General features: G+C 44.5%; 1 protein-coding gene across 8 annotated transcripts in view; it reads left to right on the top strand.

Moving 5' to 3' along the window:
- The window catches only part of EXOC4 (exocyst complex component 4), a 382,597-nt gene that overhangs the window by 156,519 nt on the left and 200,545 nt on the right, over positions 1–25,533 (top strand). For all 8 annotated transcript variants that reach the window (XM_083819252.1, XM_083819251.1, XM_083819253.1 and 5 more), the window contains one exon: positions 23,774–23,870. In XM_083819252.1, coding sequence (XP_083675378.1) covers positions 23,774–23,870 — 97 coding nt within the window. The remainder of the gene's footprint in view (positions 1–23,773; positions 23,871–25,533) is intronic.

The following is a 25,533-nucleotide window of genomic DNA, read 5'->3' as shown; positions in this document are numbered from 1 at the left end:
CTATTAAGATTAGTTCTTAGCTTTTCCTCCTCCTGAGAAGCAGTCCAGAACCTCGATACTTTGACGTTTATAGACGTTACTCTGATAACCCATCTGGATTTTATTGTGGTCCAAGCACGTGTCATCTTTTAATCCTACCTCTAAATAACTTCGTCTATTTCTTCTTGCTTACATCCCTGATCTTTTTGTTTAATTAACCAAATTATCCACTTCAGCGTGTAGGGTGTGCTGATCGTTCTCCTGGCATCCAAACTGCCTTTCTGTTTCTGGTCTGCTTTCCCCTTGGTTTGAATGGGTTATTCCAGATGATGTCTCACCAGGTCCTTCAATATCGACGATATTCCCTTCCTGACCTCACCGGACAGAGCATGCCTGCAGTATCTGGGATTGTGTTTGCTTTTATGGCTGCATCCTCTGGGTGGCCCCTAGTTCTGTGATTGACCAATACACCTGGATTCATCTTATAAAGTTTCAAGCCATGCAGTCCCCACCTCAAGGAAAAGAAGATCAGTACCTGAACACACTGAAATGTGCAGTGTCAGATTATGTTATATTCCTCCAGTGCTCACGGTGCGCTGTATCGCGACCTCCCGTATGTTGGTAACAACTTCCAACTCTGGTTTCCTCAGCAGCTGTTTTTGCACACTGACTTTTGTGAAGTTGTGATTAAAGAATCGGTAAGAGGAGTCCCTGAACTTGTCCTTAAGGAATTTTACTGGTAACCTTTTTGCAGGCCAGAAGTTCTTTCAGCATAAGTAATTACTTTTCTTTTGTAGTTCATTAACCACTGCACATTCACGTTACTAGTTTCCATCATCTCCACCCTAGTGGTTTCCTTAATTACTGTATACTTCATTATATCTATCAGGTCCATTGAATGTATTCTATTTTTTATTTTTTTAAAGAAACTTAGTTGTTTGGGCAACTTGACTTTCTTTCCGTTCCAGATCCATTGTTCCCCAAAACTTGATTTCTGAGACTTCACGGTAACGTGAGCTTCGTACTGCAGTACAGGTAGTTTCTTCAGAGCAGGATGATACCACAGATACTGAGGTGTGAGGATTAATGAGGACATATATGTTTGGTAAGATCCTTGTTAGGATTTGGTATGGAATTATACAAAATCATTTGATAGGTGATCACTGTATTTTGTGCCTAGTCCAGTTGGCCAGTCCAGTAGCCTTGCTGGAACTGGGCTTTTGAAAGAGCTCAATATCCTCCAAGATCACTGTTCCTACAGCAGGGTTGTCCCACCCTGCCCGGATTTAGCGTGTTCAGGATGTCCCCAACATTCAAGTAATCGCCAGGGAAAGCTTTCCTGGGTGGGTGGATAGTGTGGGCTAGTCTAGCCTACTAGGTTCTCTGATTAGTTATAGCTTCTGTGTAACTATGCTATGTTTAATAAGTTTGCTTAGGCGGTTTACTATTTAATTCTGTATCCTTATAAAATATAAAGTGGCTGTTGATTTAAATATATTGCTGTGGGTAAATCGCTAAACTGTTGTGCAGAACAATCTGGCTCCTTGGTGAGCTGCGGTCTGTTCAGCCAAGTCTTGTGCAACCAGAATCAAGGTTTTAAATGTGGGAGGACTGAGACCCAACCACTTGTTTCTGAAATCTTCATTTCTGAAGAAGATGAAGTGGCCATACTGATCCTATGCTAGGACGGCTGTCTGCACTCTTTAAAATAAATGGTGAAAATTTGACAGATAGAGAGGAGAACTAGTTATGGTTGAAGAATACAGAAAAATACCATTTACAAGAGTAAACACAGTCTCTCTACTGTCCCCAGGAAAAAAACAACAAAGAGAAGATGAAGTACGTCTTCATCAAGGGAGAAAATAGCGAGTATTGAAAGGCTGGGCTTGTTTTGGTGCACAGTGCTGTACGAGGGTGTAGCTCAAAGCTTAAGTGAGATATATTCAAACTGGATGCAGTCTTTAACAGGGAGCTGACAGCTTTACGACACAGTTGTAGGGGACAGGCAGATTCTCTGGCTGAATCATCTCTGGATGTTACGCAGGCATCTCGTTGAAAGCAAGCCATGGAGTAAAACTCAGTGGACTCTCATCTACGAGAGGCCAAACAAATGATCTAATGATCCCTTTGAGCCCTAACCTCTGTGATTCGGTTTAGCTACATGAATTTCCACTAGGAAACATTTGGGGTTTTTATTGCGTAGAGGTTCAGGACTTGTTTAAGGGGATCGTTCTATAGGCTGCTGTATTTTGTTCCCCATATGATTCATCTCAGTCTGGTGAGACACAAATTAAAAGCAATTAGAACTGTCAGCGGTGCTCTTTCTCATTAGAAGGCTTGACAGCTCTCTGCTGTCACAACACGTCCCTGAGCGTATTGATGCAGCGCTGCTGAAGGTGAGGAAGAGGAGGAGTCTTTCTGGACGGCATTCTGACGGTCACTTTGGAAGTCCTTAAGACAAATTCGGCACTGAACTTCTGAGATCCACCATATTGAGCTGTCTTCGCTGCTCCAAGCAACCTGCCAACGCTCTTGTAAACTAACCAAGCCCTTCTTGCCTCCATCCTTATGACAATCTTTAGCTTCGAGTTTGGTTTGCGGGGTTTGCCTTGCCCTGTCCCGCTGTGCGGGGCCAGGGATGGAGCACGAGACACGGGCACACAAAAACACGATGCGCAGCCTGGTGAGTGCTTGGGGGCTGTCGTGGGACTTTTGGATCCCAGTTCCCTCCCGGCCACTGTTCACCTGCTCAGGTGGACCCTTTCCATCTCCCATAAGGGCAATCTGCTTTCGTCGTCCTCAGCTTGATTTCTCTTGGCAGCCGAACTGGATGTGGTTGACAGATTATGTCTGAGAAGGGCTCCGGTAATTGCTCGTTCTGTTCGGTGACTCTGGCGGTGACAGATGGTCACACTGAATGTTGAAAATGTTCGGGACCTCTGGATGATCCCCAAGCTTATGAACACCAAACTTTGCCAACGTTTCTGTTATCTATTAGCAGAAGAATTTAAAATATTTCCTTGAATTACTATTTTTTCCCCTGCATCTTAGGCATGTTTTCCTGGGTTTGTACTTTCCTGGAACAGTCTCCTTTTCATTTTTTTACTTATTAAAGAAAGTCTCAAGATGTTAGTACAGACTGGCATAAGTAAGTGCCAACTGCTCTTGCAGACTCGTTAACAAATTTATTTTTGCCTGAGAATGGCACATATGGCCCGGAACGGAAATATTAGGGTCTGTAGTCTTTGTGAGGGCTGGCAGATATTGTCTGAAGAAATAGCATTTGGGTCAGGCATAAATTTCATTTTTATTTTTGTTGCCGGAAGGACGTCTCAATTTTTTTTCTGAGGTGATGGTCTTCAATCATTTAGCAGCCCTGTGACAGCTCTGGAGATGCAAAAAAAAAACAACCACCAGAAGTCAGGAAAGCAGCCAATTTATTTACGGCATCCCTTTATTGCAGTTTAGTAGCTGCAGACAGGGTAAGTCAGCTTACGTGCCTGAATTTCATGGACCACAAATTGCCTGCAAACCTTGGTGGAGGAAGATGGCTCGGCTGAGCTGCCAGGTGTGAGTTTGGTGCTGTGTCGGGGTTTATAGGTTTTATAGGACATGGAGAAAGCAACCCGAATGGGAGTTGTACTCACATTTACACACTTACGTTGACTTCTTCCTTGTACGTGCTCTGAAATGCTGACCGTGCTCTGTTTTCCAGGTAGTTTCACAATGTTGCCACCTCTGAGAGCCAAGCAGGGAGTTGTAGTGCCTTTGTACATATTCCTTCATCCCCCCCTTGCTCTGATGAGATAAATATTGTGGCTGCGTGCCACACTTCAATGCATACGCAACTGGAATCTCATCCTGTTCCTACTTCTCGGTAATATGGCACAATTTATGTTTGGAAAATGCTTCTATAGTCTTTCAAAACACATCAGGGCCCCGGCTGCAGGATGGGGGTGTCAGCCACCGAGCATGGACCAGGACGGGCAAATCTTTTTGCTGCTGTCTCAGGTTTTTCATGCAGGTTTTTTAATCTTCAGCAAGTTTATCGCACTCGATCACGTTTGTATGTTCAGCCAGGGTATGTGGCAAACTGGCTTAAAAAGAGTTTCTTGCTGTTGTGAGCCATTCTGATGGATGTCTGGATAATTGTCCTATCTGCATACGTGAGAAGGAGAAGGAAATGATTGCATCCCCAGCCTTATTTAACGGAGTGAAGGTTGTTCTGAAGATCTAGAGGGAGGAGATTGACGCAGCTCGGATACATTTAAATCAAATCAGTAAATTAATCAACATCTTGTTATGGTGGCGTAGTGTGCTAGGCTTAATTACGGAAAAAATGGTAGCTGATGTGTGTATATATATGTATTTGGAGGAATAATTCAGGATGGTTGGACTTTGTGATTGCCTGAGATGCACGAGGGAGCAGGCCAGGGGCTGGGTAAGTTTGCCATCCATCCATCCATCACCTTTCGGTGGGAGATGCAGGTGGGTTCCCAGCTCGGGATGCCTGGCATCGTCGGCAGCTCTCACTGCCTTCCTCCAACGTGGGGTCTGTGTGTATGTTTGGGCATTTTGCTGTTTTTGAGAGTCGTGTGGCTATTTTTCCCTGTTTCTCACTTAATTTCATTGATGAATTCATCAGTGCCACTGCTCTGTGTCCTTTGCTTGGAACTTTCAGTCCTTTTATTTTCTTAATTAAGGTAACGGGGCAGGTGGAAGTAATCTTTTTGTGCTTCTCCCAACTGCTTTTTTTCTCTTTCTCCTTGCCTTGAAGCTAATTTTTGGAAGTGAAGGACTCTGGATCTCAACATGGCTCCTAAAGGAGTGCCCCAGTCCAGAACTGGATGCTTATAGCAGCAACAATTGCAGAATCTGAAGGAAATCTTGCTGATGCCAGCCTTGAATTAAACACACTAAAAGATGAGATAGAGGATCTTTTTGTGTTTTCCTGGTGCTCCACAGCTTTTTAATCAGAATTGTTAGAAGTATGGGTGCTTTCCATTGTCAGGGAACGAAGCGTGCCATTGAGATGCTCCTCGGTGTGCTGGCAGGTGGATATGGTGCAGTGCAGCCGGGCAGACCCCCCTGATGAGCTCCTGGGCAGACCTGGAGAACAAAACGGCCTGGACGTGGCCCTCCTGCTTCCTCCCTGTGAGCCAGCTTGCTTGGTGCTCTGTTGGGCATCTCTATATCCAGCCAACTTCAGTAGGACAGCAGTGCTCTAACCCACTTCTGTGCAAGCTCCTTTGCTAGAAGGCTGAACAACTCAACAGTCTCTTTTCATCACTTTCTCCAAGACTTACTTATGTGCTGGGATTATCAAAGATGGTATTAACGGTCGGGGAAAGAACTACTGTATACAACTACTCATTCTGGGGGAAAAACCTGTGCAGGTGTGGAAAACAGCACTTGTCTGAGATGCTCTGGGGGGAGCAGTAATTGTGGTGCTGATAGGAAAGCCAAAGCAGGCACGATGAGGCTCACCAGGCAATGTCTGAGCGTGCCAGCCTCAGCAGCACACGCAGGCTCTGGCAAGGCAGCCCAGCCGTGCCACAGCTGCTGGCCTTCTTCCCTGATGTCCCCGTGAAGCATCTCTGTGTTGGAGGGGAGTTGAAAGCTCTGCGAACGCTGCTGGGAAACCCTCTGGGGTTTGCTTTCCTCAAGTGCTTGTGATGCTCTTTTCTTCCCTGGCGCAGCTGCTCCAGATTACTTCATCTACTATTTTGGATAGTCAGTCGTGGGATCGATGCAGGAAAGTCAGACTTCCAGCAAAGGCTGCTCTGCTTCAGCACTCTGCTCTTTCCAAATGTAGTTGGAGAGAGTAATTACTTCTGAAAGTTACTCTTTTCCCCTCTCTATTGAAATGAAACAAAACTAAGGAAAGAAGACCGCCGCCTGCTTTGCCTTGCAGGATTCCCACGTTGCTCAACCCAGGTCAGATAAGTCCAGTAACACCAGACCCAAGTTAAAAATTGAGTGCTTCGGATTTCTAGCAACCCCCCTGACTGCCACTTGCATCTCACTGGCTAAGTGGTTTAACACAGAAAATAATCCAGTAGGAAGGTCACGTTCAGGTGAGCCAAGGGCGATGTAAGCAAACGTGCTTTTAAGCATCTGCTGCTCTCTGAATGTAGCTGAGAGCCTTGGCTGGGACAGGGTAGATGCTCCCCTGAATTTTGGGGCATTACCTGTTGCTTTGGGACTTGCTGGGTTTTAGAAACAGAAGTACTTTTCAGCTGTTGCTTGAGCTTTTTGCAATGTTGGTGTGGGTTTTGGGATGGTTTCCCTCTGTCAGCAGCTGCCTGCCTCCTGCCTGGCGTGCCGAGTTGTCCTTCCCTTGCCGGGTCCCTGAGAGCCTGCGGTTCTGTAAGAGACTGCGTTGTGCAAATCAGCAGAAGTAGCTGCAAAGTAGCTGAACTTTGTTCTCAGGTGGTTGTATTTAACGGAGAGTCTGGTACCCGATGTCTTCAGCAGCCTCAAGGGCTCTGCTATCTCATTATGTTGGTCTTAGGAAATATTTTAATGATTCTCATTCCTCTAGCAGTGGCCACCGTGGTGACGATGCTGAGATGTCCGAGAGAAGCTGGGTGACCTCGGGAACCGCAGTAACAGAAAGGGGGTGGAATTTGGCAGTGCTAAATGCAGGGTTCACGCGCTTGGGGATTGATACAGAAATATCAGCTGTAATCTAGGAGCTCATCAATTGGAAATGATGGAGGGTAAGGAGTGGTGATTACACCACCAGTTGATTACAGAATGACTTTGAGCTGCCAAAGTGATGCTGCTCAGAAAAAAAAAAAAAGGCAAATGTAACCCGGGCAGGGGTATTTCCAGCAGAGATTGAAAAGTGTTCATGTCACTGTACACGTCTCTGGTTAGATGGTATCTGAAATACTGGGTGTGGTTTCTGGTCATCTCTACTGGGGCAAAAATGAGAGTAAAGTAGTCTGAAAGGTGATACAGTTCTTGACAGAAGGCATCAGGCTCCTGAAGTGGGGGTGAAGAGCTATTTCCTTTTAAATAAAATAAAAATAGTTGTCACAGATAAGAGTAAAGAAGCCAGAAATATACCTGGAAATTGGAAGCAAGTTCCTAGCAAGTAGAGAAGTGAGCTCTGAACAGTGAAGGCAAGAAACTTTGGGTGTTTGAGCTTGTGATAGTAACGAAGGGGAGATGCGGGAGATTGTACTCGGAGGAGCTGAAGGGTGAGCTTAATGACCCTGCAAATCCTCTCTAGTTTTTTGCCCTTGTTTGACACGCTTCAGGTTTTAAAATCAGTTTGTATTTAAATGGGAGACTTCGAAAGCAATTACAGGGAAGGCTTGCCAGTTTTCTGTTGTTGGGTATAGCTGCAAATGAAAGAAATGTTCCATTTATTGTAGAAAACAGCTACTGCTGTTGCCTCTCATAGAAACCATATCGGTTTTGTTGTTCCTTGAAGTCTGAGAAATGATGAAATCTTTAATAACTTGGTGCTTGCCCGTGTTCTCCCGGGCTTGTGGCAAATATCAGGTGTTAGAGAAACTGTTGAAATTAGCTTGGAAACAGAAGATGTATCATACTAAAAAAAAAAAAAAAGCACTGCTAATAAAAATCCTCCAAACCCACCAAAGTCAGGAGAGGGAGACGACTTTGGAGTAGTTGTAATTACGACGCCTGTAACTCAGAAAGTTCTGTCTGCAGTCAGTAGCTCTAGTTAGTCTGGAAGGTGAAAAAAAGCAAAAAGAACCAGGATTACATAAATAATGAAAGAGCTAAAAATGCCTTGGTTTTGTAATGTAGATGAAGGCAAGGTGTCATGACAGGAACACATTTACATATTAGAATTATTTAATTATCGTATCTTGTCCTCTAAAGCAGCAAAATGATCATGAATATTCATGCCTTCAATTAAAATATTAATGACAGACTGATACTTGGGGTTTTAGGTCTCCAAACACCCATAAACAGTTTTATTTAAATGCAGGGGAGAGTGGAGGTCGAAAAGGAATTGCCTTTTTGTTTTCAGGACGCGGAGAGTCGAGAGTTCTTGAAGGCAGAAGACTCCTTTAGCTCTGCATTTGCTCTGTGACAGCTCTTTAAAGGCATCCTTTGGGCACCTTTGCCATGCCCACACGTGTGGCTGGAGATGTTTGCATCCCATGGCCCTGCCGAGCACTTCGGGAGTTGATTTGCTCTTAAATGCAAGCCTGAAACCTCCGATGCACAGGTTGGCACAAGAGTTTTGTTTGCAGTTTTGGGCTGTAGGTGCATGTTACTGCACCTGCCTTGTACCTGTGCAACACAGGTGTTTCGTAGAGCTCTTGGGGCTGGAGTTTGATGATCTTTAAGGTCTGTTCCAGTCTGAGTCATTCTATGATAATCTGCAGTGTCTTCAACTGTACTTATTTTATTTATTTTGCTTCCTAGATGTGATTACAATGAGTGTGCTTTGGTGTTGTCAAATTAAGCTAAGCCTTGCTGGCTTTAAGATAAGGAAGCTACGGGTTAAAGGTGAGGTCTAAAGAAGAGAGTGAAAGTCTTCAAGCACTGAAACGTTGTGAATCATTGCTCCAAAATTACTCAGCTCGCCCTTACAACAGGTTGTGCTAACAGAGAGGAATTCCACAAGGATAACCAGACAGAAGAGATCCAACTTTTCATTATTTATCAGCCGGGAGGAGAGCACGCATTTCACTTATATGCTCACAAGTGCTCAACTGTTCAGGATAAACAACTAACTGCACGGGTGCAAGCCTTTTGGCTGCTCCTTTGCGTAGAGCTGAGCGTGCTGTAGAAATAACCAACAGCGTGCTTTTGTGTGTTGAAGTGAGAGGCTGAGGATATGCTTCAGGTAAAAAGAGACCTCGGGATGGTTGGTGGGGAGGCAGGAGGAGTCCGGAGTTTCAGGTTTGGAGTTACCACGCAGGCTCGTCGTGACCATATTGTCTTAAAGGAGTTTGGGATAGCAAAGATGGGGCATACCACGGGGCACGTGGGCCTTTTGGGGGGTTTAATAATCTGTTGATCAGCAGCTCCCCGCCCGATGTTGAATCTTGCATCTTGTTCCCTCTGTCACAAAAGCCCAGATGCTCCGAGGACCGACCGGCTAGGGGTGATGTGTAATCAGTCACCTCTTCTCGCTGTAACCCAGGGGAGCTAATTCCTAACCTGCTCGAGTTGGACATTTATTTACTTACTTATTTTCACTTGTTGAGCAGAAAGCAAGCAAGCAAGGTCCCGAGGCTAACACATGAGCTCCGTTTGCTCACCTGGGTGTGGAAGAGGGACATGGAACTCCGAGAGCTTTATGGTCGCTGGTTTGTATGGACCTGATTTACGTACAAGTTCTAGGCTTCTGTCTCAAAAGGAGTCTTGTAACTTCTGAAGCTTGTTTTTTTCAAGAGTGTAGGTGGAAGATACAGACACCTTTAGTGGTGCAGGTGGGTATTGGCTCACTCTTTGCCTGTGCTGCCTGAGCTGGCAGCCTTCTTCCTCTTGCAGGATCTGTGTGAACCCATCCATTTTGTGCCTTATGCTGTAGGTCTAACTGGTGTGAAACACCGCAATACCTGAAGATTTGGGGCCAGAGAGCCTGTGGTGTGCAATCTCCTTTGTTTCACTCGTTTGGTGCATGCTGGGGAGAGCCCAGGGCTGTCTGCCTGAAGGTTCACAAAATGGCTGAGGTCGGAAAGGACCTCTGAAGATCTTCTAGCCCATCCTGTCCCTGCCGAGTAGGAAAGGTTGCCTTGTGCTGCTCTTTAGCAGTACCACGGCAGCTTTGCTTCACAGTTGTGCTAGCTGCACGGGACGGTGCCTGGGATGGAGCTTATTGCTGCTGGTGTCCGGAGTGAAGAGTCCCACGGGATGGGAAGCAACCTTTCTGCAGCTGTAAATCAGTGACCGTTTCTCATAGGTGTCCACAAATGTATTGAAAAATAAATAAATTTTAAAAAGCTGGCAGAAGCGTGAGCTGCCACTGCCAAGAAGATGACGGACACCACTCGAAGTGATTGCGCTGTGAAGGCTTTCGGAGGATTCAAGAGTGACAGGAGAGCCTTTCGGTTTGCTAAGCAAACTGTTGGGGAGCTTTTGAAGAATGTTTTAAAAGACAGAGGAAAGATGCCGCAAGTGGTAAATGTCAGGAGAACATTGAGATATGTTGATCTATCTCAATATTGAGATACGGAGGCATTTTGCGGTTCCTGGTGGCGAAATTCAGAAGAACCACGTGCTTGTAAAGAGTTAAATGCAGTTCCTGACAGCGAGGGCACGAGTGCTGCGTAGCCATTCTTGCATTTGTTTTGAACTTTAAAAAAACAACAGGCTGATTAGCTGGAGCAGCTTTCCCCTGAGGGAAGACTACGGAGTGTAATTTCATTACAAAATATAGTGCTTGGAGATGAACTGGAGTTGGATTTTTTTTTTTTCCCCACCCTAAGGGATTTGACATTTCTATTTCTTGACATTTCTCTCATTGTTAGACTAGTTGCTTTGTGCTGTGCTTTTTTTCCCCTCCCCTGGCGAAACCGTAGCTGTCTCCTTGAAGCTTAGAGCATCTTTTCTTGTAGGTAAAGCTGGTAATGGTTTGAATTAGCTCAACAAGCAGATGGTTGGAAAAGGAGGCTACGCTACGGAGTTTAAACGTGTAGCACTGGGACAAGCAGTGCATTGCCAAAAAAAAGAAAAGCATTAAGCAGTTGTCCCTTGAACACGGGTACATTTAAAACTGTCATTAGGAAAGGATGTTACGAGGTAAAAAGAGATGTAAAAATAGCAACGGGTTACTCAGAGGTCTGGCTTAAGGTGTGTTACCCACGTCAAAAGTAGCAGCTGCGGCGGTTTTGTTCTGGAGCCCGTTATTTTAGGAATAACGGGTGTTTGTAGGATGCTCTTCTGACTTCAGCCACTTTCCTCCACTGTTCAATTCTGCAGTCTCTGAGTGGTAGCATAACAGGCCAGCTCATCTAATGCGTTGGAAGTCTGTCATTTATTTGTAGGGGAACAGTGCAGGTATTTTTCCACCTCCATCCGTGACGATCCCGTGGCAGGCATGTCATGTCGCCTGCTGGCGATGGGCTCCGGGCTTTTGGCAGAGCTGATGGCATCGCAGCTACTCACAGATCGCTGCCAGCACAGCGATGCTGGCTGGGATGTTAACCTCTACAACCGAAGTCCCTGCTGTAATCCTAGCTCTCCTGGCAAAGCCATTGTTTTAACTGGGTTAACACGGCTCGCTTAGAGAGCGTAGCTCTGCTGTAATGGCATAAAGCTGGCTTACAGTAGGTCTGAATTTTGGGTGCTTGGGTAATTTGGGTAATTGTTGGCAGCCTCAACAGCAGAGGTCATCATCTGAGCCCGGGTGGTTTCCAGACTTAGTTTGATTCCTCCTCTTCCTCCTTAGTTTGATTTCTCCTAGTTTGATTTTGTTTACTCAAATCAGACTGATTTTCATTCAGGACAACTGATTTTTTTTGGTAAATGCTGGAGGAAAATCTTCACTCCAGCAGCTGGCTGGTGGTGAGGAGCACAGGGTCATCTTCCTTGCCTAAACCTTGGGATTTTCTCTGCTCTGAAAAAAAATCCTGAAAAACCAAACCAAACATCAGCCACACCAAAAAAATCCCAGGATTAAAAAGGATAGAAATTCCTCCTTCAAATACAAAACCAGCTTTTTGCCAATGCTCTTATTGCATTGATTTTTATCTAATTTCATAGGTTGGAGCGAGGGGTATCGTCATGATTGCCAAGCACAGCTCGGCTCGCTGTCTGCTTTTGGGGCGCAGACCCCGCTGAGGATCCGTGCCCGCCCGCTGCGTGGTGCCAGCAGAGAACTTTTCTCGAGGCCCTGCAACACGGCGCCTCGACGTAGGCGTACGGTACAGCTCTTAAAATTCTGGGGGAGGTGGGAAACCTCTTAGGTCTGCCACTGCTCCTGTGTTGCGGGCCCCTTTGTATTACCGAGTGTCGCTCCGGATAGCTCAGCTCTCTCCCTCTCTTACAGTTTGGCTGCTTTCCTCGGTTGTAAGTAGCCCTTGCAGGGGGAAAAAGAGGGGGGAAAGTGCTGGCTGAGTACTCCCTCCATCAAATAAGGATTCTTCTGCTTCTGATTTTTCTTGATGAGCAGTAGCTTTCAAAGTAAGTTTGGTGGATGTTTGAAGCTGAAAGGTTAGGACCACAGCAGAGGGGGACCTCTGAACTCGGTACTCCTTTCCTCCTTTCAGATGCAGAATGGCTTACATCTATTTTTAAAGAGTGATGGATTTCCAGACTGCAGTTCCACCTGGTACACCGCGGCTTGGAAATACTGTTGTCCGGGCTTACAGCTTCAAGAAGCAGCTTCCGTGCTCAGGGAATGCATTCTGTGGGATGGGATTAACTCTGGTTTGTGCCCATTCCTCTGCCTTCCTTCACAGCGTATGCTCGGTGCCAAGTTAACTTTTGCTTTTGCGGTGTGAATGTTTGACCCGATCTGAGGACAGCTGGCGTTCTTGCACAGGCTGCTGAGCAGCTATCGGGCTTCATTCAGTCCTTGGCCGGGTCCGGATCGCGTCAGTGATCAATATAGGAAAGGGTGTTAGGGTGTCCTGTTGCTGATCAGACCTTTCAGAGAGGTCTGCCCACCTGCAGACGGTACAGAAGAAATCTTCTCTTCCCTTTTTGTCCAGCACCACTTGGTCCGTAAACACAATTTCTAGCTGCTCTGCACTAGTGTGAGCACTTCTGCTTCTCGTGGCCGAACAAAGAGCACGTATTTGTATTACCTGTGAAACTATAACACAAAGTATTCCAAATTACAGATGAAACTCTACTGAGCTAGTGACTTTCTGCTGATAGAGCCTCTGAAAGCAGCAGGTTTGGTTTTGTTTTTTTTTGTGATGAAATTGAAACATTCACATGTTAGTTTCTTTACCCTATGACTGTTGAGTGCTTTTAAATGCATTTTAAAATAAGAGCATGGCTACTGCTTGAATTGCTTTTTTAGATGTGTCTTTTGTGCTTTTCTTTTCCTTGCCGCCTGCACAAGAGTGGCAACAAATAAAAATAAAAAAATAATTTGGAGAACTCCCAAGAGATTTCTGTAACACAGGACAAACAGGAGTCCTCTGGTCAACGCTGAGCAGAACTGTTAAGTGTCATGGCTGTGGAAATGTATAGAAACATGCCTGGAAAGGTCTGGTCATTCCTCTTCCCAGAGTTTGTTATATTAGATACAGCACGATTCTGACACATTGACTCCCATGAAATGGTTTTTTATTAAAGTCGCCAGGTTATTCTTGTGCTAGCAATTGCTTTGATTAAGCACCGCATTAGGGTCATATCGTAGAATAACAGCGTTTCGAAATCCCTGGCCGCATTTGAAAGAATAGTGATTAAAGTTCTGGCTGTTTTCCTGCACTTGCTAATGTCTGCCGAGGGTTGAGTTACCTCCTTTTTATTGGCGCTGGAGTTCAGTTACAGCCCCGTGCAGTTTCGTGCCAATATCGGTGACAGTCTCCAGGGGGAAGCAGTTTTGCATTAAAATGCAAGAAGTAAAAAAGCTGTAGCAAAATTAACACCGGGGTCTGGAATTTCCAGCGCAACTTAATAGCCGCAGCGTTGGTTTGTTTTCCAAAGTCTAATTCATCTTTGATTGAATTTCAGGCGAAACAAAGCAAGGAGGATAAGGAGGTGGGGGAACCCATCTAAAAGAGATTATGGATGAGCAGGTTGAAAAATGCTGCCTGACAGGTCGTACTCTGAGCAATCGGATCGCTTCTGCTGGAGCTGGGAGTCGGTTTGTGCATTTCGTGCGCTGGCATGGCCGAGGCGTTTCGGTTCCCTTGGGGAAAGCCCGCGTTATTAGTGGGGATCATTCTGCATATTGCTGGGAAATGAATTAATTCACACCAGCGTATGCACAGATGAGGAGTAAAGACATTCTTTTGTTGTTACGAATTTATAGCGGCGTTGCAGTGTTGAATAACCAAGTAGGATATATTTTGCCTTGTCTCCACATGCCAGCTTTGTAACATTTTCAAGACTTGTCAAAAGATTGGCAAATTTGTCTTCGTTAGAACTGATGCGCTCATTAATATGTAGAAAATGAGTCTATGATGGCTTTCTTGGGCGGCACGGCGGTTGCTGTAGTCCTCGCAGTGTACAGTTGCTGAGTCCTCAGTTTTTGTTGTGTCCTGGTGTTAAAAAATGGAACAGGCGTCTCTGCAGATGCATAGTTGTGTGTCTGTAATTCTAGAAGACCATACAATGCTTTACATTATTTCATTATTTCTTGTAACAGGCCCACGAGGGGTGGGTAGCAAGTCTCAGGAGTGGTTGGGTTGAGGTGCCGCATTGGCCAACGTTGTCCCGTGAGCCTACAGCCTCGCCAAATATTTAACTCCCAATTCTATTCTTTAAGGTGGCTGCGACCTTTTAGGTATTAAAAAAAAAAAAGGGGGGGGGTGCAGGGTTGAAATGTGGGAGGTTTCAAAGTTTGAACATTTTATAGGAATATAAAACCATAAATGACTAGATGTCAAGTCATACCTTTGTCTTATTTCACTTGCCCTCTTTGTTTGCTCACCTTTTTTTTTTTCTTCTGACATTAAAGCTGAAAGAAAACATGTCACGAATGTAAAAAGTTCAGATAGGAGGCATTTACCACTACAGGAGATAAGATAAAGAAAGCAAGCTTTGAGAAGAAAACAGTTAAAAAGCGAGCGCAGGGTGTAAGTAATCACAGTTCATTAGCTCTAGCACGTTTCCTGGCTTTGGATAAGGATTTACGCGGCAGCCGTGCTTTGGGAGAGCTTACATCTGTACGCAGTAGTTTTAGGGAAACCGACAAAATAGTAAATATGCAAGCTGACAAATACATTAATCAAAGTGCCTGCTGCTGAGTTGCGTGGCCTGGGAAGAAAAAAAAAAAAGAAAAAAACAACAAGGGGGGGAGAAAAGTATGCATTTAAAACAAATTCTGTAGCTGAAAGGAGACTTTACATATGTGGCTGACACGCTGATCAAATGATAAAGTAGAGTCAAATTGAACCTCAACCTTTTGTACGGGCTGTGAAAGTGAAGGCACGGTGCAGTTTTTCAAGGCAGATGGAGTGTGAGCAACTAATAAATCAGGTTTTGAAACATTAAAGAGCAACTTATTTAAATGCATATGGTGTTGGATCTCAGACAAGACAGTATAGGAGAGAGTAAAAGGATTGGGCATGGGAACATCAGCAGAACAATATGTCTGTGCAGCAGCTCTGTGCCTGCATCCAAATCAGCTTCTTGTGCCGGAGCCCGGTACGTAGCAAGCGAAGGGTGATGGCAGGTGGTCAGGGGCAAGCAAAGAAAGCTGATCAGGGAGAAATTTCAGGCACTGAGTGGGTGGTGTGCTCCCAAACTACCAGCGGCCGTTTGGTGAGTTGGAGCCACGTCCTCTGCTCCATGGAGAGCAAGGACTTAGGAACGGGGAATAAAAGCTTTGCTCTAAAAGGTGTTGTATGAAATTTGGGTAGCACAACCTCCATCGGCTTTCCGGAAATTGGTTTCTGGATTGATATTTAAGGTGCTGATAGCAACGTGTGTTCTCATGGGTGGGGACTTTGTACCTGGACCAAAGGAAATGCTGTGGTCGTGGCGTTAAGGCTTGTGCTCCCTTTGGTTCGGGAGAGGCAATGTGTGCCAGCATGGCCTCTCCTGTTTTGGAAATCACTTTTCCTTCAGCATGGTTTGAAGCAGCGTGTGCTGTACAAACTAGGCCACAAGCTATGGCTCTCATCCCTCCTTTCCCAGTCTTATAACACAGAGGAATTGGTGATAATCCAGCCATCAGGCTTGACTTGACTTCAGCTGGGATTTTGAAGTCTTTGGGTGCGTGGGATCATTGTTCTGACTGTTGTGTTCCCAACCCCAAAGCAAGCAATGATTATTTAATGATTCTAAGCAGGGCTGATGCGTGTTTGGGAATCCCTGGCCTCCCCTGTCTGTCCAGGACCCCTGGCACAGCAGCCCCATTGCTCTGGGGGGCAAACCGAGAACCAGCCAGGAGCCCTGCCCAAATTTCTGCAGAAGATTTGTCCTTCTCCAGCGAAAGCTTCTGAGGCTAGAAAGCTGCTCTGCAACCCGTGTTAGGGAGCATCACCCCAAACTCTGCTGCTGAGAGAATTGCTGAGATCTTTTTCAGTGAAGGAAACAGTACAGAAATGAAATGCAATGTATTTCATAACCTTAAAGGTCAGTTTTCTTGTTGCTTTTTTTTTTCCCCTCTCGCTTCACATCTCTCTTTCAATTCCCACCCCACCTCTCTGTCAGAGAAGAAAAATATTTGCCAAGCCAACTGGGCAGACCTAGGCACACAGCCCCTGTGGGGCTGGGGCAGGGTTTGTGCCTGGCTCCAGCAGCGCCGGTATCTCCTGTGCAGGGTTTAGTGCCGGTGCCAGGTGATGGACAGACGGGAAGCTGGGAGCGGTCACTGCCCTTTGAGGCAGATAATCATCTGAGAGCTCCTTCCTGCCACTGCAGAGCCCTCGCCCCAAGGACTGACAGCCAGTGTTTTGCAAGTAGTTAGCCACCTAATTCCCATTGATTTTGGATCTCTCCTAGTGCCAGCGTCGTCATCTCTCCGATCGGTGTTGATTTTGGTAGAAGGTAGGGTGCCTACGTGTTTATAAACCTCAGTCCCTTACTCCTGATGGTCCGGTCTATAAATTCACAGCTGCCATGATTAGGAAGGAGCGTGTAATTAAGAGAAGCAAACAAGAAATGCAATCTTCCCTTTGTCAGAAACCTTTCTTAAATTGCTTCTCCCCTCAAGCAAGGAAGTAATCAAGTGCTGGCCGAGGTTCCTCTTCTGTGTCTTGATAAGACAGGGTTTTTGTTTGTTTGTGTGGTTTTTTCATCTCACCTCTCTCCCTCCTGTTGCAAGAGAGGGAAACAGCATCCCCATGTGCTGTGGCAGTGGACCAGTAGCTCGTGGTCAGAACTAGCAGCTGTGTAGTGCTCTCTCAACCTCAGTTTGAGGCTGAGGAAGACAGAGGCAACATCCTTGATCCGCAGGAGTAGACAGAATCGTCCGCCTCAGCTAATCCACTAGATGCCACTAGAAGATGAGATCTCTCGTTTGGTCCGTGGAGTCCTGAAGGGGTTGGTGTTTGAAGGGCTTTCCAGGAGAACTTTGCATCGTTCGCTTATACATAACCTTTGCTTCGCTGTATTATTTGCAGCGCTGAGTTTCAGTTCCAGATGCGTTGGCAGCCCCATCACAGCTACCTCACACGGTTCATAGGAGTCCGGCAAGGAGGGAAGAGAACACGGCTCAGAAACAGAAAGCATTAACCTCATGTTGACCTACACCAGTGGGAAAGTGCCGTGTTTCAAGGCTGTCTGTCAAACGGTATTTTAAATAACACTATAAGGCTTCAAAGATGGTGGTTGTTCAGAAGGAAGGTGCTGTGGATTTGGAGTTTCTCTGATTATTTTCTGCGGAGCTGGCATTCGATCACGGGCTGCTCGGAGCATGGGGCTGGGCACTTCTGGGGCTTCTAGTAATGCTTTGTTTGTTCACTTGGATAAACCTACTTGGTTTCAGGGAAGACCGACCTAGGTTCTGCCACCCTGCTTATAGGACTGGCAGTCAAGATGCTTGAATCCCTGACAAAGCTTGTTTTAGGTGCAGGATGCCCTACGTGCTTTGTTCCCCAGGGGAAGGGTGAAGAGTCAGGACTGGAGACGGAAGGGACGGACCAGATCCTGCCCCATCACTTCCCTCCTGGCGGTGTAGGACAGTTAAATGCCTCGTTTCTATCCCATGGGAGAGCACATCGCAGGAGAGCTGGTGGCTGAGCCCTTACTTCACGCCTAAAGCAGGTACCTTGGAGCAGTTTGAAAAACTCAGCTTGGATGACTCAAGGCGTGCCAAAGAACTGCAGAGAAGATAATTGTCTGCTTCTTTCTAAAACCAACGTGAAGATAGTTACCAACCCATTGAATCACCGCTGTGAATCAGGAGAGTAAAAAGGGAACTTGACGCTCGTGTGTGGCTTTTTTCAGGAGGTGCAGTTGTGAGACAATTGAGCCCTAATGCACAAAAATATGAGAAAGGAGGAGGCTGTTCATGAAGCCCCGTTCTTATTGTTCCATAATAGCACCGATCAATCGTTCTTTTCTGTTGAGCTCTGTTTTCTAATAACCTGCTTTGCTGTCTTTGGGCTTTCTTCCCTTTCGTGCTAAATAAAATTATTTCCATACCTTGAAGATGATACCCAGGTAATAGCTATGCTGTCGATCTCCACATAATCAAGAACTTTTGGGAAGGACCGTACCATCTAAACTGCTTCCTTTTCTCCTATAAAGTTATGCTCAGGATGGAGGAGGCGGCATTGATTTGCAAGCTGTGTTGATTGCTTGATTGTTGTGGCTTCAAAGCCTGTGCTTTTTTTTTTTATATTCTTTTTATGGTTGCATAGATTAACGTGAAGTGGCTCGCTAGGAAAGGCACTTTGATCGCAGAGAGGTGCTGAAGAATTGTTCGCTACGTGCCTGGAACTTGTTTAGCTGAAAAGTTTGCACTTGCAGAGAAATAAATGAAGTTGTCCTGTGCTGAGACAGGGGAGAGGAGGGGAAGAGAGGAAATAGGAAAGATTTGCCCAGGCTAGCTAATGGTACTCATGGTTTTTGGGTAGCTGTGGTTTCCAATGGGACTAGATTAGTGTATCCTGGATGTTTCAGACCGGATTTACTTACTCACTAAGCACAGTGAAAATCTTTCTTCCCGCTAGGATTTAAAGTGTATCGGGGCTGAGGATGAAATGCTTTACTACAGACGTGGCTCCGAAACAATTAGGTAACATTTTGTGGTGCTCTGCAGTGACATTGCAGAACACGGAAAGTGTAAGAAATCTCACCCTCTTCAAGTACCCTTATTAGAGGCAGAGAGAGCTTTCCCTACCTTGTTTGAAAAGAACAAAAAACAAACCCACCAACTTTCTTGCTATGAGAAGAACTGATTTTAAAAGGTGCAAGGAGCCTCTTCCCAGATGCTGAGCTACCTCCTCTCTGATGGGTCCGTGTCCTTCAAGGAACTGATCAAGAGAGTGAGGGGGATGTGATTCATCTTTAAGCGTGATGTTGAAGAGTAATAACTTCCATTAAATCTTGGACCTTTATGGAGAAAATTGTTTCAATAAGAAGAAATTGGAAAAAGGAAACAAACACTATTACTTTTTTGTTTCATAGAATCATTAAGGTTGGAAAAGCCCCCCAAGATCATCTGGTCCAGCCACCCCCCTACCACCAATGTCACCCACTAAACCATGTCCCTAAACACCACATCCAACCTTTCCTTGAACACCCTGAGGGATGGTGATGAGAAATGAGGGAATTGCAGGATATCTGATTTTTTTTTTTTCTTTTCAAGTTAGGATCAAGCCTTTTCCTTGAACGTGGCAGTCCTTGGTTAGAGGAGGTAGCGAGCACTGCACTGATTGCAAAGTTGTGGGTCAGCATCACGGAGTGCCAGGGAACCTCTTGCAGTGTGAGTTGTGGGCCATCTAACTTAAGATATGGCTTCTTCGCTGCTTCAGTGTACACAACAGGCATAAGGATATTGAAAAGTACTTTAATGCATTTGCGAAGCACATTGAGACTCTTCCTGAAGAGCGCTATTAATCCTCAGCATTGTTATCATGGGCTTCAGTATGTTTTCTGAAAAGAGTAAATTAGGGAAATACAGGTAGACTTCAAATTGTTGTAGACAGCTTTGAGCTGGAGTAACTTCATGGCACAAAAAGACTCCCAAACTGGTCAATTAAAAATTATATATATTGATGCTGAACTGTTTGTGTTGCCATAATGGATCAACAAAGCATAAAGTTCCTGGGAAATTCTATAAATATCTGAATACCTTCAAGAATTTGCAATAGCCTTTGTCTTAATTTAATAAAAATGTCTTTTTTCTTTTACCTCTTCTTCTGGATAGAACAAAATACCCATTGTTGTCTTTCTCCTCCCTGGATTGAAAAGGTTCCTTGCATTTTTCTGGGGCAAGGAAACTTGATGTTATCGTTTTGAGACCTGCTATGTCTGCAGATAACAGGGTGTCAGCACTAAAACTGGGGGGAATCCATGGCGAACGTTTCCCCCAGAAAGATACCAGGCAGAATGGAAACTTGAAGCAGTTTGTTCAGACTCAAAATGTGTGCAGAGTTTCTGGCTTTCTTGGTAATCTTGTTTTTTCATACTGAAGCATGACATTTTCGGCTCCATTTCAGAACCGTTCAGCTGCGCTCCTAATGGCCCCGTCTCTGACTCCCACTCACAGTGGCATTCAGGTGGGCACACTTCATTGCTAGCACAGCGTGAGGATGTCATTAGCTCCATGACGAATCTCACTTCACCTCAACGTTTTTCTTCTTTTTTTGGTCTCATAATTTATTACCAGACAGATTAAATCAGCAAGCCGGTGCTCTTAAGAAGGAACAGCTACAACAATAGTACTTTGTGACAGCTGTGAAACGTTTAGTGTTTTTTTTCTAGTGCCTATGAAACGTGGCTGTTATAATTTCTTGCCTTAAACTAAAAAAAAAAAAAACAGCCCTGCAATACAAATGAAAGAGTTGTGTTGTGTGGCATTGCTGAAGCAATGATGTACGCCTGGTCCAGATGGTTATTGGAGAGCTGCGTGCGTCGGGATGTTGTACATCAGCGAGCATGGATGGTTAGCCCTGTAGTCAGTGCTTATGGTGAGCTGTCATGGCAATAAAGCTGAGCGCTTACATACAGCTTAAAATCTTCAGTGCTCCCTGGGAATTAGGCTGTACAGCTCCCTTTCCCTAATGAGGTGGATCGTTTTCTTGGAGTCTGCTCGTGTGGACGTGGCATGTGTTTGGGACAACCCAGCGGTACCGTGTTTGCGTGCTTAGCTCTTGTTTGGTCCAGAGACTAAGCAACCTGCCCGGCTGATAATCATCTTGAAAAGGGGAAAAAATACTCCGAAAAACAGGTGTTTTGCCCTCTCTTCCTTCATTTTCTACCTGTTTTCTCTGCAGCCACCTGGTTGGGAGTCATTGGTTTCTCCGTAGGTCGGATGAATGATAATTGACCTCCCTGCAAGAGATGTTCTTGGTAGGAATCCATAAGGATGAAGGGGTATTAAGAGTGTATTTTTTTATGGATGTGTCTGTTGGGTCTATAGCACAGAGCCTGGTCTGGGACATTGACTGCATGGGGGGTATCACATTGGTCAGCCAACGTTACGGCGCATTTCAGTCCTTGGTGCCGGCAGTTATTAGAGATATCCACGTGAACATGCAGACGATGCCATTGTAAGCTCTTCTTTGCTCCGATTTGGGCTTTTCTCCAAGTGTTATCATGACAAAACACAATAAATTGCGGTAAACAGCAGCACTGCACCTCCATGTGACGGCCAGGCATGACTAGGGTTGTGCTAACATTGGGCAGCCGAGATGCAATTTGGGGTCCATAGGTGCACGATGGCAGCGTCGAGGGGTGTAAAGGTAGGAGGTGCTGTGCAGGCTGCCGTACCTCTTGTGGTGTTATTGGTATGTTCGGGGCATCATCAGGAATAGGATTTACATCTCCGTGTGATTTTCAAGGTAAAATATTTGAATACAAACACAACTACTTTCCCTTGTGGCTTACACCTACATACGGAGCCTTCGTTATTATTAATTGAAAGCTAAGAGCCGAGAAGATACAAAGCATATTTTTCTGTCAGGGCTGGTGTGCTGTTCTTCTCACATCTTGCATAATGTGGCCGAGCAGAAAAGACAGATGGCTTCATTCCTCACTAAGGAGTTCGTGCCAGTCAATAATATTGATTAGCGCAGGGTGACTTGATGTAACGAGAATAACACCCGTCCTTAATTTGAGCCCGGATTTCCTAATTCCTGCCTCAGTAGTTCATGCTTGGATGAATTCCTCAATAAGCCCGTTAAGAGACAGACCCCGCTGGAAATTGCAGGGTGTGACGTTAATAGGGGAAGCAGATAAATTTCTTTTCCTAGAAGTTTTGCCTCTTTTTTTTCCACGATTAAACAGTCACATTGTGCAAGTTAACTTTTTTGGATGAAAGCTGAAATTCTTGAACTTCCTTTTCTTCCTTTTTTTTTTTTTTTTTTGAGGTCTCTCTAACTGCATTCAGTAAAGTGTTATAAACTTGGTCCTTGGCTGTTTCTTTGTGTTTCACGAAACCTTATGTTAACGTGGCAAGTACCAAGAAGCCCCATGTCCAAACTGTGTGCCCGGGGAGCTGTCAGCTCACGGCCATATAGCGAGCACAGGTACACATGGTTTGCTTGGGGAGTGCATCTAAGCAGCCTCCACAGCCACACGCATACAGCGATCATATAACAGGGTAGGTAGGACACTACGCACAGCATATAGACTGGTGTTTGTAGGCAAACACCCACAGCCTGGCAGTTAGGAAGCACAAGGAGCTGCTTCTCTTCGGTCTTCATTCACTTGATGACCTCGGACAGTTGATTTGTCCTCTGTGTTCCCTGGTTTCCTCGTTGATTCCATAGGGAATTCAGTCTCTTCCCCTTACCAAGGCACAGAAACAACATCTTTGGCTCCGCATCAGCTTGTACAGAACAATCCTGACCTGGAGGGACTGTTTTAGAGTATGGAAGAATTGGCGTAGATGACCAGTCCTTGCTGTGATGTTGCTAACAGGAGAGCCAATTAAATCAACTCATTGAGGAACTTTTTTTTTTAAAAAACATTTTTCTTTTTCCCTTAATAGATCGGTTGCAGGTAATGGCCTGAAGTGCATAAACTTCACTTCGAAAGAGGTTCGGAGTCACTCGGTGGTTGTGTTCCTCTTCCTCTCGCGCTTTCCAATTTGAAGACATTTTTCTTCTCGTTTCAAGGCAGACGGATGTCAGGGTCAAAAAATTCAATAATCTGTCGGTGTTGTTTTTGATTTCAAGTACTTTGTCATTTTCCTGCCTATAAAGCTATCATAGTAATGTGATTAGGTTCTGTATTTATTATTATTCAATCATTAAGGAGAGTTCACATGCAAAATAAAAATGGCTTAATAACATTTGGGATAGAGACTTTGCCCAAGTTTGTATTTCGGGTTATTTTAGGAATTTTAGTCCAAAAACTTAGTTGATAGGGTTATTTGTCAGATGATACCAGTAAGAAGATTGTCTGAGTTTTGTGACCAAAAATACAGGGGCATTGTATGGTGAATTGCAACTAATTTCAGAATCAAATTATTTTTTTATGCTAATATGAGAGGCATCAGACCTGTTCTCTTAAAAATGTGCCCTTCTGGAAGGGCAACAAGTAGTCTTCATTGGTTTCAGGAGATGCAAGAGTTCTAAGAAATTGAGATTGAGAGGGAGTATTTGTTCTCCCCCCTTTCTCCTGTCTCAATATCCTGATTTAGAGTATCTTGGTGTTAGGAGCTGCCTTATGGAAGTGACTTTGCTTGCGCTGCGATGACATGAAGGTGGCTGTTTCATGCCACTTGAAACTCTGCAGTCTGGACCTGAGGTGTATAAATTACACTCTCTGAGCTTGTTCTACTTCCCAAGAGTGCGCCAAACGCAACACACTTATTTCTCCATAGCTGAGAGCCTGTTTGTACGCAACTTTCGCTTGGGCGATGGAGTCTTCTGCTAGGAAATTACGAGACTCGCTGTAGGAAATGGACTCTTGAGAGCCCCAAATGGACTCTTGAGAGTAGTGTTAAATATAATAACATTTACAGACAAGTCTAAATGTTTAATTATCACTTAGTATCTAAAAATCAAGGGATGTTCGGATTCTGTTAAACAACTTGTTATGTGTTATTTTCCAGGAGGACCGGATGATAACTTAATTGAAGGTGGAGGATCCAAGTTTGTCTGCAAACCAGGAGCCAGAAACATAACCATCATCTTTCATCCACTCCTCAGGTAAGTGAGACTTTCTGCATATTTCTTCTATTTCTACAGATGTAAATAATTAGAGTAAATGGAATTAACCTACTTTATTTATGGGCACATTGCGGGTTATGTGGTAACACCTCCCTGCAATTTGTGTATGTATTTTTGGGCTTGTAAAGCTGTTGTGCACGTGTTTAAGAAGTAAACGCTAGCTGAACTTGTCACCAGTGCTTGTTTCATCTTTTTCAAGATAAGCTAGAGCTCCAGTGGGACTGCTTGCCTGGGCAACCCCTTTCCATTGAACAGTGCAATTTATTATTGGCCCACGCAGGGGAAAGTTTAGTTGCAGCCTGTCAGAAGTTGTTTATCACTTACCCATTTGTCCATTATGCTTATTAAAAAGTCAGAAGGATATTTTATGAACTGCAAGGTAAGTTCATTCTTTGATAAACAATTACGGTCTATGGGCTGCAAATTAAATGCCTGGTCTAAAGTGCTGTGCCAGTTACTAAAATCACAGAAATTCATAGCTTACCAAGGACTGCTGGAACTTTAAACAAGTCTATAACACATCTCCTCTCACCAAGTCACTCACCTCTGGTGCTTTAATTTTGCTCTTTTTACTTTGCAGTCTAACAGTTCATTTTCTTAGTTTTTGCTGGAATTAAATAATACGACTTTTTTGCTCAGTTAATGTCAGTCTTCCACCTCTGCTTTTTCCTTGCATGGCTTTTCTTTATCATCAGACGTGTCCTTTCCTATTCTGGGCTAGCATCTTCAGAGAGCACTTCCCTCCTTTGCTCTGTTTGCCTTACTCATTATCATGACTCAGTCAACCAACAGGGCATTTTTTCTCCAGCACTAAAAGCAAGCAATAATAAAAGAGTAATAAAGACAAGAAACTGGAATCTGGTCATGAATGAGAGCAAGGTTATTCTGAGTGTCATCTCAACAGCTGAGAACTGGTCAGTTGTGACTTCTTGTGACTTAAAAATGCAGAGGGAAAGTGCATTAATTCTGCAAATGTAAATTTTTGATGTCATGACACCAGATATTTCAATAATCTTTAGAACAGCACCGGTTGTGAAGACATTAAAATATATGACGTAATAAAATTCGTTACGGTGTTTCAGATCTTCCCTAGAAAAAAGGGTTGTGTGCACTGTACGCTCTTCATTTATTGATGGATGCCTATAATGATAATTTCATAAGCGCATTTTATTTCAACACCCATCTCTTTTGAAATGAAAGAAATATGCTGAAAATTAATTTCCTAGGCCATAATGTATGTTTTTCAACTATTTTATTGTCAGAAAAGGAGGAGTGGTTAAGATGCAATAAGCTATTCAAGATGACCACTAGGACATAGAATTTGGTCCCTTCATCTTAAATGAATTTGCAGGCTTCTTTCAAGCTCAGAGGGGGGTGGGAACGTTCTTATTTTTATTGATGAGTTGCTTCACATTGATTTAGAAACTGGTGAGATGCTTTTTGCTTTCTGTTTGCTTCTCTGCTTCATTTTTTTCCTCTGTTTTTGCCATCCTAGTCAAACATGAGTGCTCTGCTTTAAATAGCACTCCTCACAAACACTTCACTTTCAATACCAGCTTGCAAGATAGGCAGTAGAAATAATTTGCTTCATAAAAAATAATTACATCAAGATTAAGGTATCTGCGTACAATATATTTTTCTT

This window comes from Anser anser, assembly GCF_964211835.1.
Source record: "Anser anser genome assembly, chromosome: 1".
Taxonomy (NCBI): Eukaryota; Metazoa; Chordata; class Aves; order Anseriformes; family Anatidae; genus Anser; species Anser anser.
Note: the sequence above shows the minus strand (reverse complement) of the source record. Positions and strands in the feature narration are given on the sequence as shown.